The sequence below is a fragment of the Pyrus communis genome, chromosome 2 (genome assembly GCF_041283825.1).
Source record: "Pyrus communis isolate YQ-2024b chromosome 2, ASM4128382v1, whole genome shotgun sequence".
Classification (NCBI taxonomy): Eukaryota; Viridiplantae; Streptophyta; class Magnoliopsida; order Rosales; family Rosaceae; genus Pyrus; species Pyrus communis.
Genome location: NC_142566.1, coordinates 14778277 through 14796986, shown reverse-complemented (window position 1 = coordinate 14796986; position 18710 = coordinate 14778277). Strand labels below are relative to the sequence as shown.

General features: G+C 42.7%; 1 protein-coding gene across 1 annotated transcript; it reads left to right on the top strand.

Annotated features, from left to right (window-relative positions):
- The first annotated feature begins 1148 nt into the window (after positions 1-1148).
- On the top strand, positions 1149-1589 carry LOC148698622 (uncharacterized). The gene has a single exon (XM_088678484.1). The coding sequence runs from the start codon at positions 1149-1151 to the stop codon at positions 1587-1589; it is 441 nt and encodes a 146-aa protein (XP_088534610.1).
- Positions 1590-18710: the final 17121 nt, after the last annotated feature.

Sequence of the window (18710 nt, the reverse complement as noted above, 5' to 3'; positions counted from 1 at the left end):
AAGCTTGCCAGGCAAGAATTGGCCTTAGGCCAGCTACTTCACGCACGAGCCTAACGTACCCTTGCATGTACTCTGTCCACCTAGTCGCGTTAGCTCGCCCTGCGACCCGGCCCGCGGCATGCGGCCCAATCCAAATTGAGGCTACCTCCGATGATTCCAATTCCAGCCACCAGTCCCGCGATTGACCTAGAGTTATTTTCACCCCACTTTTCTACAGGAATACCCGCTCCAAGCTCAAGCTTTGTACTTGCATCCATTACACTTCCACTACATATAGAGATGCTCATCATCTGGACTTTTCCAACTCAAATGGCGAACATCACCTGTCTCAACAGGTCGCCAATTTAACAAGCGCATTAGTGCAGCAGACCACTCTAGTGAACCAGCTCATTAAGCACATTAAGATGTAGCGCACCGTGTCTTGTAGTAGGACAAGAATAGATGATCGTGACTTATTCTAGCGACGTCTAAGCAAACAGCCGTTTAGCCCGTCATGAACCGTGTGTTCGAGTAATGTGCACTCTCATTTGGGCCCTCGGGAAAACATTTTTCCCCTCCTCAGTGCATAGAGAATCGTTCATTCCTCACTTGGTTCACTAGCTAGTGTACATTCAAAGTTGGATCTATACTTTGACGAGCATTCCAAACATTCCAAGCGAAGTGTCTACACGAGGCTAGGCCCATAAGGAGATCCTCTTGTGAGGCACTGGAGTAGGCAGCCACATGACAAAACGAGGAGAGCACAAGAGTAACCCAGCTCGAGTTCCACTGGCAGTTCGCGCCAAGAGAGACAGCGAGCAGCATAAAATGAACCACATGCACCGCGACCGCGACACGAACGGGCATGACATGCAGAAAATCACTATATACCAGTAGGTCAACACTGGGAGTAGCCAGAGTCTCCACTGCCCTACCAGGCGCAAATCCAGGAAGAAGTACAAAGGCTCGTAGCAGAGCAACTGCGTGAATTCTAGCTCATTGAGACTACCGACGATATCCTTCGTATAGACGTGTCCAACATGAGCAGGTCACTGTTTACAGATGAGATCGAGCAAAAGAAATCACCATGGAAGTTTAGCCCTCCACATTTCACCTTGTTCAAAGAAGATGAAGATCCGGACATACACTTATGGTATTATTGAAGCGCCATGATCCCCTACGGCCATATTGACGCCTTCATGTGCAAAATCTTCGCCACGATACTCCAAGATGAAGTGCAAGACTGGTTCCACACCCTACCACCACGCTCAATCCAGAATTTCAACGAACTTTCCTTGGTTTTCACTAAGGAATATTCATCTTACCGCTCGATCAAGAAGAAGTCAGATCATTTCTTCAACATGAAGAGGGACTCGAAGAAGTCACTCCGCACGTACGTCAAGAGGTTCAAAACGGAGAAAGCAAAGATCGTCGGATACGATGATAGCATTGGAAGCTCAGCCTTCCGGAATGGGCTCTCAACAGATCACCTACTTTTTAGAGAGCTAATTATGAGCGAGAACTTGACCCTGGCAGATTCTTATGCTTTGGCAGAAAAACATTCCCAGAAGTCACCTGAGCAGCCGCGCAAAGACACAAAACAAATTTAGAATAAGGCAGGTGATAAACCACTTAATGAAAAAAACAAGCCAAGAAGCAGGCACAATGACCGATCCTAGGCGAAAGGAGGCTCGGCGCCCAATATGTCACTAAGTTCTCAGTCCCGATCAACCAGATCTTTCGCAACCTCAAGGACAAGCTGTAGTTCAAGATGCCACAACTCATGAAGGAAGATACTTCCAAGATGGATCAGATGAAATACTATGCATTCCACAGAGGTCAAAGACACATAACCAATGACTGCACCACATAGATGAAGTACCTTAAGGGGCTCGTGAAGGAAGGCAAGTGCAACCAGTATATTGATAAGCCAGCTGCCCGACCAAGGCGAGAAACAGACGCTAATGCCGAACCCCTAACCAAGATGATCTGAATCAACGACATCTTTGCCGAATCCGAGCATCTGGGGGCCATTAATAGTTCCAAGAAGAAGAATATCTTACAGACGAGATCAATCTTTCAAGTTCAAGCCATAGATGTTCTACCTGGATCGATTGTTGGCTTCACTGAGCAGGAAGCTAAGGGAGTAGACTCTCCTTATGACGACGCCTTGGTATTTTTGTTCAACTGGCCCACGCCATCGTTGACAGAATTATGGTGCATAATGGCAGCTCAATCAATATTCTACAACTGTCAATCATTTAGAAGATGGGCCTACAAAGCACGATCAAACGCAAAGTAGAGGTCTTGACCGGATTCAATTAACTTACCTCAACTACCATTGGCACAATCACGCTCGACATAACCAGCCCTCTAATTGTCTCATCACAGACCTTCATGATCGTCAGCGACCCATCCCCCCATAACGAGATTCTGGGCTAACCTTGGCTAGTGAAAAATAGAGATATGACTTCGATCAAGTATCAGAAATTTCATCCCAGGAGGAGCATTCAGAGAGATCAATGTCAACTAGGCCATGTCTCCGTGATGCATTGTACAAGTTCTCAAGTAGTGAAAGAAAAAGTCTTTCACCCAAACAGTAGCAGCTAAAGTGCAGAAAAACGATTCTACCTTCACCAACTAACAATCACTGCAGACAGGTCAAGAAGATGGCATCAAGGTCAACAATGCTTTGGTAGATGAATCAAGATGGAAACCTAAAAAAGACGTAGAGCACATCATTCTTGACCCCCACTAGCTGAAAAAAATAGCTAGGATTGGCTCACGTAGGAACCGGACAAAGAATGAGGAATTCACGGTTTTCCTTAGGGAAAATCATGACATTTTCGCATGGTCACCCTCTAACATGCCCAACATTAATCCATCGATAACTTGCCATAAGTTGCATGTCGACCCTACTACCAAATTTGTGATCCAGAAATGGCAACATTTCACACCCAAGCGAGTAGCAATTATTGAGACGGAGATTGATAAATTACTGGAGGCTGGATTCATTGAGGAAGTGGCGCACTCATCATGGCTTTTCAACATTATGCTGGTGATGAAAAAAAAAAAGGGAAAATGGAGCGTATACGTGGATTACACTTACCTCAACAAAATTTTCCCTAAAAACAACTATCCAGTTCTCCAAATCAACTTGCTTGTTAACTCAACATCTAAGAACTAGCTGCTTAGCTTCTTGGATGTATACTCAGACTACAATCAGATTGCTATGCACGAGCTTGATAAGGAGAAAACCGCATTCGTGATCGAGTGAGACACATACTGCTTCAAGGTCATGCTCTTTGGCCTCAAGAATGTTGAAGCTACCTACCAACGATTCGTTAACACGATGTTTAAGAAGCAGATCAGAGTAACCATGAAGGTCTATGTCGAAGATATGATGGTGAAAGGCAAGCAGCGGTCAAACCATATTGGCAACTTAGCGAAGATTTTGACATTTTTTTAGAGTACAAAATGAAGCTCAACCTAGCAAAATGCACATTCGATGTCTCACCATGCCGATTCTTAGGGTACTTTGTAACCCAACAAGGAATTGAAGCTCATCTAAGGCAAATCAGAGTAATCCTGGATATGAAGTCTCCCACGACTCTGAAGAAAATCCAAAGTCTGACCGGATGAGCAGCTGCATTTAATCCTTTTCTTTCACGATCCAACGATCAATGCAAGCCATTCTTCAAGGTAATCAAGAGGGCATAGAAAGACAAATAGGAGGACAAGTGCGAAAAAGAATTCAGGACCTGAAGCAGTACCTGACGTCACCTCCACTATTATCCAAGCTGAAAGTTGCAGAGAACTTATACATCTATCTGGCAATATCAAAGGTAGCAGTAAGCTCTTCCTTCATACGAGAAGAGTTAGGGGCTCAACTGCTTGTATTCTACATATCCAAAGTTCTTCTTGATGCTAAAACTAGATACACGAAGACTGAAAAGCTGATTTTGATGCTAGTTATTGTAGCTTGGAAACTTATACCTTATTTTCAAGGACATCCGCTCATCGTCATAACCCAGTACCCACCATGATCAGTTTTGCGTAGTCTAGACGCTTCTTAACAAGTGATGAAATGGGCGTTGGAACTTGGCTAGTATGGCTTATCATATTAAACTCGCACGACGTTAAAGGCCTAGGCATTGGCAAACTTCGTAGTAGAATTCACCCTAAGCTTGAATGACGCAACAACTCAGCCCAATAACGCCCCAAAGGTAGCCAAGCACACCACAACGACACTAGCCCCACCTGCAGAAGATTTCTGGCACTTACACATTGATGGATCATCCAACTACTAGGGAGCAAGAGCAGACCTAGTTCAACTACCCCTGACAGTTCGATGCTTGAGCAGGTAATCACTCTAAACTTCAAAGTGTCAAATAATGAAGCGGATTATGAAACCCTATTAGCAGGCCTTCGATTGGCAAAAGACCTAGCGGTGAAGAAGCTAGTGATCTATTCCGATTCCTAGGTGATCACCAACTAAACCTCGGGGGAGTACGCAGCAAAGCATCCAAGAAGGTACAAGAGTAGCTAACGATGTTCTAAGCATACACACTCACTCAAGTTCCACGACCCGAAAATGCCTACGTAAACTCACTAGCAAGCTCTGGCGATGCCTTAGACCATTAGCTCAAACGCTCCATCCCAGTCGAATACTTGGAGAAGCTGAGCATAGATACGAAACTAGCTATCGAGGAGGCGTAGATCAACACAACTCTGAGTTAGCAAGATCCCATCATCGACTACGTAGTCAATGAAACGCCTTCCGTAGACAGACTAAAGTCTAGAAAGCTCCAAACGAAGGCAGTACGCTACTACATATAGAATGGCATGCTCGTTCGCAAATCCTTCTCAGGACCACATCTTCGCAACCTATCGCCTCCCGACAACCTGAAGGTTCTTACCTCACTCCACGAAGACGTATATGGAAACCACTCTAAAAGCCATTCCCTGGCATAAAAAGCTCTTAATGTAGGCTACTACTAGCCAACCATGCATCAAGATGCCCGAAAAGTATGTACAAAGGTGCGACAACTGTCAGCGCTTCAAGCCCGTGCTTGCACTACCTGCCAGTGAACTTCACCTGCATATTAGCCCTTGGCTATTCATGCAGTGGACGATCAACCTAGTAGGACCGATGATGCATGCCACTAGGGGCAAAGGCATGATAATCATAACAGCCGACTACTTCACGAAATAGGTCAAAGCCGAACCCATGACTACAACTATCTAGACGGACATAAAGCGCTTCATATGGAAAAACATCATATCTGCCGCTTTGGCTTCCTTCATTTCATTGTCATAGACAACGGTCCATAATTTGTGGGCAAAGACTTGGCGAAGTTCTTCAAAAAATATGGCATTAAGTAACACATGTCTATGCCATTGTATTTGCAGGGCAATAGGCAGGCCGAGGCATCCAACATGATTATTCTCGACTCCCTCAAGAAATACCTCTCAGAAAAGAAGAGCAAGTGGCTAGATGAGTTTCCCGGTGTTCTGTGGGCATATCGCACAACCAAGAGACGAGTAACCGGTGAAACTCTGTTCTCCATGGCGCTTGACTATGAGGTTATCATTCATCCCAACATCACAGTGCCTAGCATCAGCACTATATTGCCAAATTCCTAGCATAACGAGAAGGAGATGGCCACAAACTTAGACTTGGCAGAGAAAGAACACGAAAAGGTTATCACCCGCATTGCTGCCTATCAGTAATAACTCCTCTCCAGCTACAACAAGAGGGTGAAGATTTGGCAATTCCAACCAGGAGACTTAGTCCTTATAAAAGCCTTTATAACCACTTGCCGGGAATGCACAAACTATACTAGACTCAAAGAATGAAAAACTAAACTTTAAATCACTAAGACAAACCAAAGACTCAAAATAGCACAAACACACTCAAATCTGCCTAAAGACCACTTTCTGGGCAGTTTTGAGCACAAACCCAAATTTGGACGAAATTAAGTTGTAACTTAACTCAAGACTCTTAAAAACACAAACTAAATTGATTTCTAACTAATTTGACATTAAAGTAAAGGGGGATTTAGGTTTATACGAAATTAAATTAAATGAACAAATTGCAATTAAAACAGAATGTAAATATGAAATTGATGAAATGGAATGAATGGATGCTAGCCAAGGGGTTCATCTCCACACATGTTACACTTGCATAATAAAAAGATTTCCAATTGCATTTCAATAAACCATGAATTCTCAATGCTCCAAGTTAATTAGATCCGCTTAAATTAACTTTCAGATTTCCCTAGATTCATTGGATTGAATGGAATACGCATTACAACCAAATTATTCCTAATCAAAGTCCCTAACTATGGAATACGCATGATAGAGACATTCAACAAAGATCATTAAGTTCAACGGAAATCATAAACATCGACTAGGCATTCATAACTATGGAATACGCATGAAACTTATGCCAAGAATTCGTTTAACGCGATTGTTTATAAGCAACCTCCACTACTTGTGAATATAAGTTCATAACTATTAGGTGAAATTCACTTATATTCTAGCGTCATATTCATGCATGAAAATTAAGCGTGCACTCTCAATAAACATACATAAATAAGTTATCAATCAAACGGTTAAACAAATTGAATCCACAACTTATGAAACGTAATTAGAAGTAATCAAATCAAAATGCAAGCATAAACATATATTTCGAATCCCCCCCTAGCCAAGGGGGGTTTAGTTCCTCATACGTACAAAACAAAGAGAATTGAAATTAAACATTGAATTCAAAGGAAAAGAAACACCTAAACATTCCAACAACTCAAACTTGAATTGTATGAACGTTTAGGCCCGCTTCTCTTCCTCTTTGTTGTAGCACAAGGTCTAAGGTGAGTTTTGGGGATTATGGACGATGTAGAATGATAGATTTTGTGGAATGGTGAAGGAAGTGATGGTGTTTGGATTAGTAGGGAAGGCACGGCAACAAGGGGTTTGTTGCTTGGTGAATTTCTGAATGTATGGAAGAATGAATGAGAATGTGGCTGCAATGGATGCTTATTTATAGGTGAAAAAGAGGGAATATGACAGCTAGGAGGTTGGTGGAAATCTGGAAATGCAAAGGGGAATGCATGTGGCTGCTTTGTGTGAATGATTATGGGTGCATGTGCATGTGCTTTGACAGCTAGGTTGAATTAATTAAAGGGAGTGCATGTGGCTTGGCTGGAATGAATGGAATGCAATCTGAAATGGGATGGGAGTGCACGGCAAAGGGTGAATGGGTGATGTGTGATTGAATGATTAAAGTGCATGTGGGTGGAAATGCATGTGGAATGGCTGATTGTTTATGATGATGTGCACGGCAAGGTTGGAGAAATGATTATGGATGCATGTGTTGAATGATTTCTTGGTGAGGGATGTGGAGTGGCTGGAATGATGAAAGAATAAAGGGTGCATGTGGGTTGGAAATGTGGCTGCAATGATGAGAGATTATGCACGGCAAAGGAGAATATGAATGCATGTGGCTGATTTAAAGAATAGGAATGCATGTGATTAAAGAGTGGGAGATGGAATGGGATGCACGGCAATGTTGTTGTTGGTGTGTTATGCATGGCATGGTTGGGATTGTGGTGCAATGATGGAGGAATAAGTGCATGTGGCTGAGATGGTTTGATGAATGAATGTGTTTAAATGGTTTAAAACAGGAAACAAAGCCCTTCCTTGCATGGCAAGGAAGGGAGACACAAGGAAACACACGACATTGTCCTAAGGTTGCAAGGAATGTTGTTTTTGTGTTCTAAAATGCGTAGGAGTCTTCAATGATGCTCAAACATGAGGTCTTTTAGGATTTAACTTTCCTACTTCAAGTCTTCAATTTCATCCATCCTCTTGGCTCCAAGCATATGATATCCATTCCAATCTCTAATTTGCTCCAAAAGGCATCCTTTTGCATACTTTGCCCTTAGAACCTGAAAACACACAAAAGAAGCATAAAGGACTAAAATAACTAAAGAAACATAACGTAAATGCACGAGAACAAGCCATTTAAGTCGCATGAATATGCTCTTATCAATTTCTTTATTTTCAATGAAGATTGAAGGAATTTTTCATAAGCTTGGGCTGAATGCATAAACAACCAATTGACCACCCCTGCCAAAGCAGAAAACGTCCCTGCCCTTGCAGACATGGCATATGTTCTTCAATCAGGAGAGAGTAAATTGATTCGGGATATCCAGACGTGGATGGGTTGTTCAACTGCTCAGTCCCCCGGAATGCATCGACTGCCTGCACTAGATAACTCCTAGAATTGGCCATAATAGATTTTTTCCTAAAAAGACTTAGCCGACTGAAGGATTTAATTTCGCGGAAGCCTAGGTTTTTAACCGGAAGAAATGCTAAGTGCATGATCCCTGCCTATGAAATAATTCGCGTGACTAGATGGTCCGTCCTCGATGTGTAGGTTTCTTGAACGTAACTCGGCTCTAAAGTGTTGCAATACTAGTTAAGCGACCTGTGGAATCAGTTACAATTACTGCCCAAGCGATCCGTATCAAGTTATGTGTAGCTTACCAGATCAAGGAACCAACAACTTTGAAGGATATGGCCACTGAGTAGTGATTTTACATACAACTTAAGCCTAAAATGCCTCCAAGAGCTAGGGTCAATGCTTAAGTGGTTACGCAAGTCGTCTGCTTCTGTAAGTAAGACACCCGACCGACGACCCAACGACTGGCAACCCTAGGAAATCTGTAAGCCGAGACTTACACGTACTATGACTAAACGGACCCGTTTGCTTATTCAAAAGCAACGCTTCTGACCCACAGTCTATGATTTAAGTTTTACAAGAGCTAAAACCAAACTGTACAATTATAGAAACTAAACGAACTCTTCTGCTTTCTACGAGAAGCACGTGTCCGCCCGTCGACTCTATAAGTTTGAAATTTTGTAACATGCCTTAGGAGGGCCAAGGTTTGTGAGCCGCTAAGGTCGAGATTCACGATTATAGCAGTTACCCAGACTTGTCTGCTTTCTACAAGAAGAACTTATTCGAACGCCGGCTCTATAACTTTGAAATTTCGCAACATACCTTGGTAAGGCCAAGGCTCGTGAAGTTGCTAAAACCAAGATTCATGACTATAGCAGCTACACAGACTCCTCTACTTTCTACGAGAAGCACATATCTGGCTCCTGGCTCTATAAGTTAGAAATTCACAACATGCCCTAGGAGGGCCAAGGCTTGTGAAGCCATTAAACCTAAGATTCATGACTATAGCAGCTACGCGGACTCCTTTACTTTCTATGAGAAGCACGTGTCCAGCCGTCAGCTTTATAAGTTAGAAATTTCGCAACATGCCTCAGGAAGGCCAAGGCTCGTGAAGCTGCTAAAGCCGAGATTCATGAATATAGCAGCTACATGGATTCCCCTGCTTCTTATAGAGGCTACGAGTTCGGTCGCTAGCTTTATAAGTTACAATTTTGCATTTTTTTTTTCTTGTGCATGTAAAACTCCTTAAGCATCAAAGCCAAGACTAAAGCCTAAAGTGATGACGTGGGATCAACTGCTTTATCAAAGTAGTCAACTGATAGAAGCATATTCATGCGACTTAAATGGCTTGTTCTCGTGCATTTACGTTATGTTTCTCTAGTTATTTTAGTCCTTTATGCTTCTTTTGTGTGTTTTCAGGTTCTAAGGGCTTAGGGAGCAAGAAAGTGCATTTTGAGGCTATTTGGGGCACTTTTGGGCAAGGATTGGATAGCTTAATCATGGAGCAAAGAGGATGGACGAAATTGAAGCCTTGTATGCTCTTTGGGGACATCAAACAAAGGGCCTAGCCCAATCAAACATATTATGCCATGCAAACCAACCTATTTTAGGCCCTTTCTATGTACTTAAACCCTAGCCCTTTAAACTAGCCCTATTATCACTTATCACTTTCATTCACTTATCACTCACCACATATCATTCATTTATCACTTAACATATCATTCACTTATCACTTATCATACTCATAATCATCTACACATTTCAACCATTTAAACATATGCATTTCAACTCACATGCACATGCACCACTAATCCCTTCACTTTCATGCCATCATTTCTTCCCCCCCCCCCCCCCCAATGCCGTGCACTCCTTGAGCATTTCCAGTTTTTCCCCTTCTCTTTGTATTCACAAGTCACATGCATTCACTTCATCATTACACCACCACTCATTCTTTAAATCCACATGCACATTTAATCATTCATTCAAGCCCCCTTGTGCCATGTTTCCCCCTTTGTTCCCACCCATCACATGCATCATCATCAAACAAACACTCAATGTCGTGCACTCCCACTTCATCATTCCAGCTTTCCAACTTAATTCACATGCATTCCATCCTTTAATATCCAACCCACATGCACTTTAATCATTCAATTACCCCATTCACACACCTTTTCTTCAAAACTAACCCGTGCATTCCCTTGTATTTCCACAATCTTAATCAGCCAACACATGCACAAATCCATCCATGCCGTGGGTTCCCTTTGCTCCCCTTGTGCAATTCCAGTTTTCACATGTGTCCTAGCTGTTTTTCCATCATTCCTCCACACAAATGCTTAAACAAACAGCCATATGTTCCCTCCACTACCCCTATAAATACCCTAGCATTCATTCATTCATGCATATCTCATTTCATACACTTCACACAACACAAACACAACCCTTGTGCCGCAAATCCCCTTCCATTTCTGTGCAGTTTTTCTCCTCCATTGCAGCCACTATCCAACCACTTCCCACCCCTCCAAAACACTTCACATAATCCCCAAAGCTCACCTTAGACCTTGTGCTACAACAACGAGGAAGAAAAGAGTGCCTAAACGTTCATACAATTCAAGTTTGAGTTGTTGGAATGTTTAGGTGTTTCTTTGATTTCAAAGTTTAAATTGAATTCTCTTTGTTTTGTACGTATGAGAATGGAAGAGAAGAGTGCCTAAACGTTCATACAATTCAAGTTTGAGTTGTTGGAATGTTTAGGGGTTTCTTTGATTTCAAAGTTATGAGGAACTAAACCCCCTTTAGCTAGGGGGTGATTCGAAACTATGTTTATATTTGCAATATGAATTGATTAACTTTCGTTGGAATTTCATAAGTTGTTAATTCAATTTGTTTAACCGTTTGATTGATAACTTATTTATGAATGTTTATTAAGAATGCGCGCTTAATTTTCATGCATGAATATGACGCTAGAATATAAGTGAATTTCACCTAATCGTTATGAACTTATATTCACAAGTAGTGGAGGTTGCTTATAAACAATCGTGTTAAACGAATTCTTGGCATAAGTTTCATGCGTATTCCATAGTAACGAATGCCTCGTCAATACTTATAGTTTTCATAATGCTTAATGATCTTTGATTGTATCTTTATTGTGCTTTTCACGTAAAGGACTTTTGGAGAATGTGGTGAATTGCGTTGCGCTAACCCATCCAATTCATTGACTTAAGGAGAACTTGACGGTTAATTTAAGCGGACCTAATTAACCCGGGGTGTTGAGTTTCACAACTTATTGAAAGACCAACTGAGAATCAATATTTTATGCAAGTGTAACATGTGTGGAGAAGAACCCCTTGGCTATTCCATCATCCATATTTTTATCACCTTTGTATTTACGTTTTGCCCTTAATTATAATCTTTCCATTTAATTTAATCTTGCCCAAACACATTTCCCCCATATTTCGTTGAGTCTTAATCATTCGTATTTGTTTTATTTTCGTGTTTTAAGTATTTGGAGTCTTGTGTACTTGTTTTGAATTCTTGTTAAGTAAGTTAAGTGTTTTAAAAGTTAGTTTTATTTATTTGAGTCAAGTGTTTAGTATCCCTAATTAATCCCCGGTTAGAACGATCCCTACTTATATCATTACTACAATTGTCACAAATAGGGTTTAATTTGTATGCGTATAATTCACGCATCAAATTTTGGCGCCGTTGCCGGGGATTGGCAAAGTTGCTAATCCCTTGTCTTGAGTCTTGTTTAAATTGTTTAGTTTCTGTTTTGTTTTAATTTTTTTTGCACCGTGTGTATGTGTTTTTGTGCCGTGTGTGGCAACTTGTTTTCTTACTTGTGCCAAGTCTATTAAGTTGGTTACTTATCTTGTTTACTTTTGTGTGTAGGTACTAGTTTATGACCCGTAGCTCACAACCTGTTCGTGAGCGTATCTCCGACTTTGACGATGATTTCGAGAGGACTTTGAGAAGGAACAAGAAATTGCAAGAGTCTAATCCTCCTAGTCCCGAACCTGAAGTAGAAGAGGAAGCCACGGATTGGGTTAAAGAGGAAGTACCAACCATGGCTGTGGACAATCGAACCATTAAAGAGCTTTCTGCCTCAGGTTTGGCCAATGCAGCCCCTCTTTGCATTCAATACCCCGCGGCTGCCCAAGGCAAGACCGATGAATTTGAACTCAAATCCAGTTTGTTACACCATATTCCGAAGTTCCATGGCTTGTCTATGGAAGACCCCAACAAACACTTGAAGGAGTTCGAGGTGGTTTGTTCGAGCATGACCCCCGTCAATGTGGATGGGAGTATATTGAAGATGAAGGCCTTTCCATTTTCACTTATGGACAAGGCCAAAGATTGGCTCTACGAACTAGCCCCGGGAACTGTGACTTCGTGGGAGAGTATGAAGCGTGCTTTCTTGGAGAAATTCTTCCCTACTTCGAGAGTGATTCTCCTACGGAAGAAAATTAGTGGTATTCAACAGAATTATGGTGAGACATTCCCGGCTTATTATGAGCGCTTCAAGGGCCTTGTAGCTTCATGTCCTCAACATCAAATGAAGGAGGAACTTCTCCTTCAATATTTCTATGAGGGCCTCCTTCCTATCGAACGTCAAATGCTTGATGCATCAGCGGGAGGAGCATTGGTGGACAAAACACCAAGGGATGCCAAGATTCTCATAGCCAACCGAGCGCTCAACGCTCAACAATATGAAGGAGTGGGCCAAAGGGAAGCCCCACGGCAACAAAGTGTAAATGAGGTGAGTGCTATTTCTGAAATTCAATCACAACTTGCTAATCTTACTTCTCTTGTTTCTCAGGTTGTGATTGGTCCAAAAGCACAAGAACACCAAGTTTGTGGCGTGTGCTCAATTCAAGGGCATCCATCCGACAAGTGCCCTCAACTAATCGAGAATGGTGGGTGGGAATCTGCCAATGAAATTGGTTTCCAAGGACAAAATCAAAATAACCCATACTCGAACACTTACAATGTCGGATGGAAGGACCATCCAAACTTCAAATGGAGGGAGCCACAACAAGCTGCCCAACAAGGAGGATTTAGGCCAAACCCCCCTGGTTTTTATCCCAAGCCGTATGCACCCCAACAACCCCAACAACCTTCGGCATCATCTCATTCAGGTACGTCCTTGGAAAGTGATCAAGCTATGCAATTACTAACCTCTATTTCGCAGGGATTGCAAAATCAAAACAACCGGATAGCAAATAACGAGAAGGAGATGATGGATATGAAGAAACAAATATGGCAGATTTCTGAGTTCCTTGGACAGATTAGAGAGCAAGGAAAGCTTCCTAGCTCAACCACAGTCAATCCAAAGGGAGGATTCGAATCCGCCAAGGCCATCACCCTAAGGGGTGGAAAAGAAGTTGGGACCAAGCCAAACAATCCCAAATCTGCCCAGAAAGTAGATGAAGAGACGACACAACCTGAGGCAGATCACCCTAACTCGGCCAAATCAGGTAATTTAAGTTCAAATTCATGTACTTCACGTCCTAATCTGCCCAATGTACCTTTTCCTAGCAGGTTCATGCAAGAAAAAAAGGAAGAAAGCGAGAAGGACATTCTTGAAACGTTCCGAAAGGTGCAAGTGAACATACCGCTTCTCGATGCAATCAAACAGGTTCCAAAGTATGCTAAATTCCTCAAGGACCTATGCAATACAAAGAGAAGAAGGGCAAACAAAGAGGTAGTGAAGGTAAGCGAGAATGTGTCCGCTGTTTTGCAACGTAAACTGCCTACCAAGTGCAAAGACCCTGGTAGTTTCACGATTCCTTGTGTGATTGGACATAATCGTTTTGAACATGCCATGCTTGATTTAGGTGCATCCATAAATGTCATGCCTTATTCTATTTATGCATCTATGAATTTGGGTGAATTAAAACAAGATGGTGTAATTATACAATTGGCCGATCGTTCTAACGCGTATCCAAAAGGAGTTTTGGAAGATGTGCTTGTGCAGGTGAACCATTTAATTTTTCCGGCTGATTTCTACGTCCTAGACATGGAGGATTCAGCCCATTCTACATCTTTGCCGATTCTCCTTGGTAGGCCATTCATGAAGACGGCCCGAACGAAGATTGATGTATACAAAGGCACCTTGACAATGGAATTCGATGGGGAAGTGATTGATTTTAATATTTCTGAAACTATGAGATATCCCGTTGATGACCATTCTTGTTTTTCCATTGATGTTATCGATTCTTTGGCGCAGGTATACCTTGAAGAATTGAACGAGGACGCCCTGGAAACAACCATCACTAAAGCCATAGAGCGCAAAAATGAAGGATTTGGGCCAATGCAAGGCCACGGCAAGGAGGAGGAATTCTTTGCAATGGGTTCTAGTGAAGAAATAATTGAGGTTGTGGCAGCCCTTGAGTCATTGCCACAACAATATGGTAAGGTTCCACTCTCACTTTCAAATTCAGTTTCCACTAAGATGCTACCTTCTGTTGTTCAGGCACTATCGCTTGAACTTAAGCCGTTGCCAGACCATTTGAAGTATGTGTTTTTGGGAAAAGGCGAAACATTGCCCGTCATCATTTCATCAAGTCTCACGGCAATGGAGGAGGAGAAGCTTGTGAGGGTGCTGCGAGAGCACAAAACAGCCATAGGGTGGACTTTGGCCGACATTAAAGGAATAAGCCCTACCACATGCATGCACCGTATACTTCTTGAGGAGGGGGCTAAACCAACTCGAGAGGCTCAGCGCCGTCTCAACCCTCCAATGATGGAAGTTGTGAAAAAGGAGATTATCAAACTTCTTGATTGTGGAGTGATTTATCCGATCTCTGATAGTCGTTGGGTGTCACCGGTGCAATGTGTTCCAAAGAAGTCCGGAGTGACAGTGGTGAAGAATGCTGAGAATGAGCTTGTGCCAACCCGCATTCAAACAGGTTGGCGAGTATGTATCGATTACCGGAAGCTAAATGCCATGACTAGGAAAGATCATTTTCCTTTGCCATTCATCGACCAGATGCTCGAAAGGTTAGCCGGTCATGCTTTTTACTGTTTTCTTGATGGATACTCTGGATATAACCAAATTGTGATAGCCCCGGATGATCAAGAGAAGACCACATTCACATGTCCCTTTGGAACATTTGCTTATCGTCGCATGCCATTTGGCTTATGCAACGCACTGGCCACTTTCCAAAGGTGTATGGTAAGTATATTTTCCGATTTTGTTGAAAAGATCATTGAGGTTTTCATAGATGATTTCAGTGTATTTGGGAGTTCATTTGATAATTGCTTGGATAATCTGACCTTAATTTTGAAACGATGTGTTGAAACTAACCTTGTCTTGAATTGGGAGAAATGTCATTTTATGGTGAAACAAGGTATAGTTTTAGGACATATTGTTTCAGAAAAAGGAATTGAAGTAGATAAATCGAAAATAGACCTTGTACGTCACTTACCCTCTCCTACTTCGGTTAGAGAGGTACGTTCGTTTCTTGGCCATGCAGGGTTCTATAGGCGTTTTATCAAGGACTTCTCCAAGATGTCCAACCCTCTTTGCCGATTGCTTCAAAAAGATGTGCCATTCAAGTTTGATGAATAGTGTAATTCGGCATTTAACCAACTCAAGGAGAAGCTAGTCTCAGCCCCCATTATTGTACCTCCAGATTGGAGCCTTCCGTTCGAGCTCATGTGCGATGCATCCGACTATGCATTAGGAGCTGTTCTAGGACAAAGAAGAGACAAGTGGCCGCATGTCATATACTATGCCTCTCGGACTCTCAACGATGCCCAATTGAACTACTCCACGACGGAAAAAGAACTTCTAGCTATGGTTTTTGCTTTAGATAAATTCCGTTCATATTTAATTGGAACTAAAGTAATCGTTTATTCTGATCATGCAGCTTTGAGGTACTTGCTCACGAAAAAGGAAGCAAAGCCGAGGCTTATCCGATGGATGCTTCTTCTCCAAGAATTCGATATCGAAATCCGGGACAAGAAAGGAAGTGAAAACGTGGTGGCTGACCACTTGAGCCGTATGGTGCATGAAGAGGATGCCGTGCCTATCATAGAGACATTCCCAGATGAGCAACTGATGTCCGTCAAGGGTTTAATTTGTATGCGTGGAGGAGGTACCCCTCCATGCCGTGGAACCTAGTCAAGCTTAAACGGAGGTACCGTCCGGCTGCAAAACGTAAAAGAAAGCGCTACTTGGGAGGCAACCCATGCATTCAACAAAAGAAGACTTAGAAAGCACTACAATTCCAGATTCCTAAAAACTCTTCTCTTTGTTGATATTTCGTTTCTGCCTTGTTAGGTTGTTTAGTTGTTATTGTTTGTTTGTTTATTAATTGTGTGAGTCTATGATTGTAACATTAAGAAAATGTTTGGTTTATTGATAGGCACTGCTAAACAAAGAAAGATGGAGCCTTCACAAAGGGCGTTTACTTGAAGCCCCACTACTGGGCAAAACTATCAGAGCGGAAGGCATCGGAGCGGGAGGCATCGATGTGGGAGGCATCGGAGCGGAAGGCATCGGAGCGGAAGGCAGAGAAGCAGGAGGCATCGAAGCTAGAGCATTCCAGGCCTCAATACTTGGCCAAGCGCTCGATGATCCAGGAAAAAGGTGCCTCTGGAGGAAAGACGAAAACCTTTGACGGTCATTTTGAATCCGACCTTCAGACTCTTGCAGTTCATCAAGCTTCCTCTTCATGCCCGACGAATAGTTATTTGCAAGCACATGCAAACTTCTATTCTCGTACTTCAGCTGTTGGATCTCTTGCTTAAGACTTTCCACCTCTGCCATCAATGATTCCACCTGACGGGAGCGAGCAAGCAGGCGTTGGCCCATATTGGACACAGAGCTCGCACACTGAACACTAAGTGCGAGGGACTCTTGAACGGCCAACTCATCGGACCGTCCTGACAGCAGCCTACTATCTTTTGGAGTGAGGAGGTTCCTAGCTACTATTGTAGCTGTTGTGGCGTCCCGCATCACGGAGTCTTCACCTGTGAGAGGACCGTTAGAAGAAAAGAAAGAAGGGCGCCATACGTTACCTTGACGCGGCGCGCCCGTATCACTGCTAAGGCTCAATTCCAAGCTAAGGTTCGATGAGTTTGCCATTTTTCAAAAGTGTTCAAAGAGAAGGGATGGAGTTAAATTTCAAAGGGCCGGAGTCGATTTTCAAGAATGGGAATTCTTCAGAGTGTGTTTGTTGTGGTGATCGATAGCTCTATAAAAAGCCAAGGCGACGCGTCCACCGATTCAAGAAGCCGGAATTTCCGGCGTAATTTAGGCGATGCTCGGCTTTTCAGAAGGCGCGTTCAACTTTGTCAAAAGATTTCTTCTTTTCAGACAACATGTGGAGGCCATCATCGCAACTACACATCTTTTGCCGACAAGCGCAAAGTTCGGCGACGCTTTCTCTGCTTTTCAGAAAACGCGTGCAGCTTTGTCAAAAGGAGCCGCATCCGCACTACTACGTGTCGTTCAGAAAGCAAAGGGGCATCGTTCAGAAATCGAAAGGGCGCCTGCTCAGAAATCGAAGAGGCGTCGTTCTGAAATCGAAGAGGCGTCGTTCTGATATCGAAGAGACATTTGTCGACAAGGGTAAAAGAATAGTACCACCACTTGATATTATCTCTATATATGTCGACCTTCGTCTTTTATGGCAAGGCAAACCTGAAGAAAATGCCCAACTCTTCCGCACCTCTAAGGGCGCTCTCCCAGCAACGCCTTTTGAAATACTCAATTTTTTCTCCCCCAAAGAAGATACCAGAAACCTGGAGTACAAATAAGGCAGAAGGAAACGGTCGATCGAAGCATGTGGAGACAACCACAACAAATACATGTGCTGCTTCATTCACCGTTTCTTCAAAAGCAAAGGTATCTCATATCATCAAGGTCTAAAGCAAAAGTATCTCATATCATGCTCTTTCCCTGTCCTTTTCTTTGTCCTTGTTCTTACTCGCATGGCAAAGTGAAAGAAGCAATCAGCCGGCACTTGGAGTCAGTCTTCCGATCTGGAGCCAACTGCCTGGAATCTATTCCTGATTGCTTACCTAGCGTTGCTCTCGAGTAGTCATCTTCAACGGAGCAAGTAAGGCAAGGGAAAATGATACATTGAAGCATGTGGAGACAAACATAGGCTGAGTTATCCTCCAACCCTTTTCAATACGAATTGGAAAGATTGAACAAAGAAACAGACCAAAGGGGTAAGCTCAGACCTTCGGGGAAGACCAATTGAATCCTGCTGCCCAGATCAAGAGTAGCACAAAGGAAAATCAACGATGGGCGGCAACAAGTTCGAGAGTAAGCCTGTGGAATCATCAAGATCAAGCCTCAATGCAATCACCAAGGAGAAGAGGGAATTTACACTCCATAACCAGATTTGCGTCCCTAAACTCTTCTCTTTGTTAATTACATTTTGCCATGTTTAGTATGTTTAAGTGCTTTTTGTGTATTTACTTATGTTTTGTGTGAATCTATGCTTAAAACATTGAGGACAATGTTTGATTT

What these genes read in the sequence shown, in the direction of transcription:
- LOC148698622 (XM_088678484.1), top strand. Translation starts at nt 1,149, where the DNA reads ATGATCCCCTACGGCCATATTGACGCCTTCATGTGCAAAATCTTCGCC.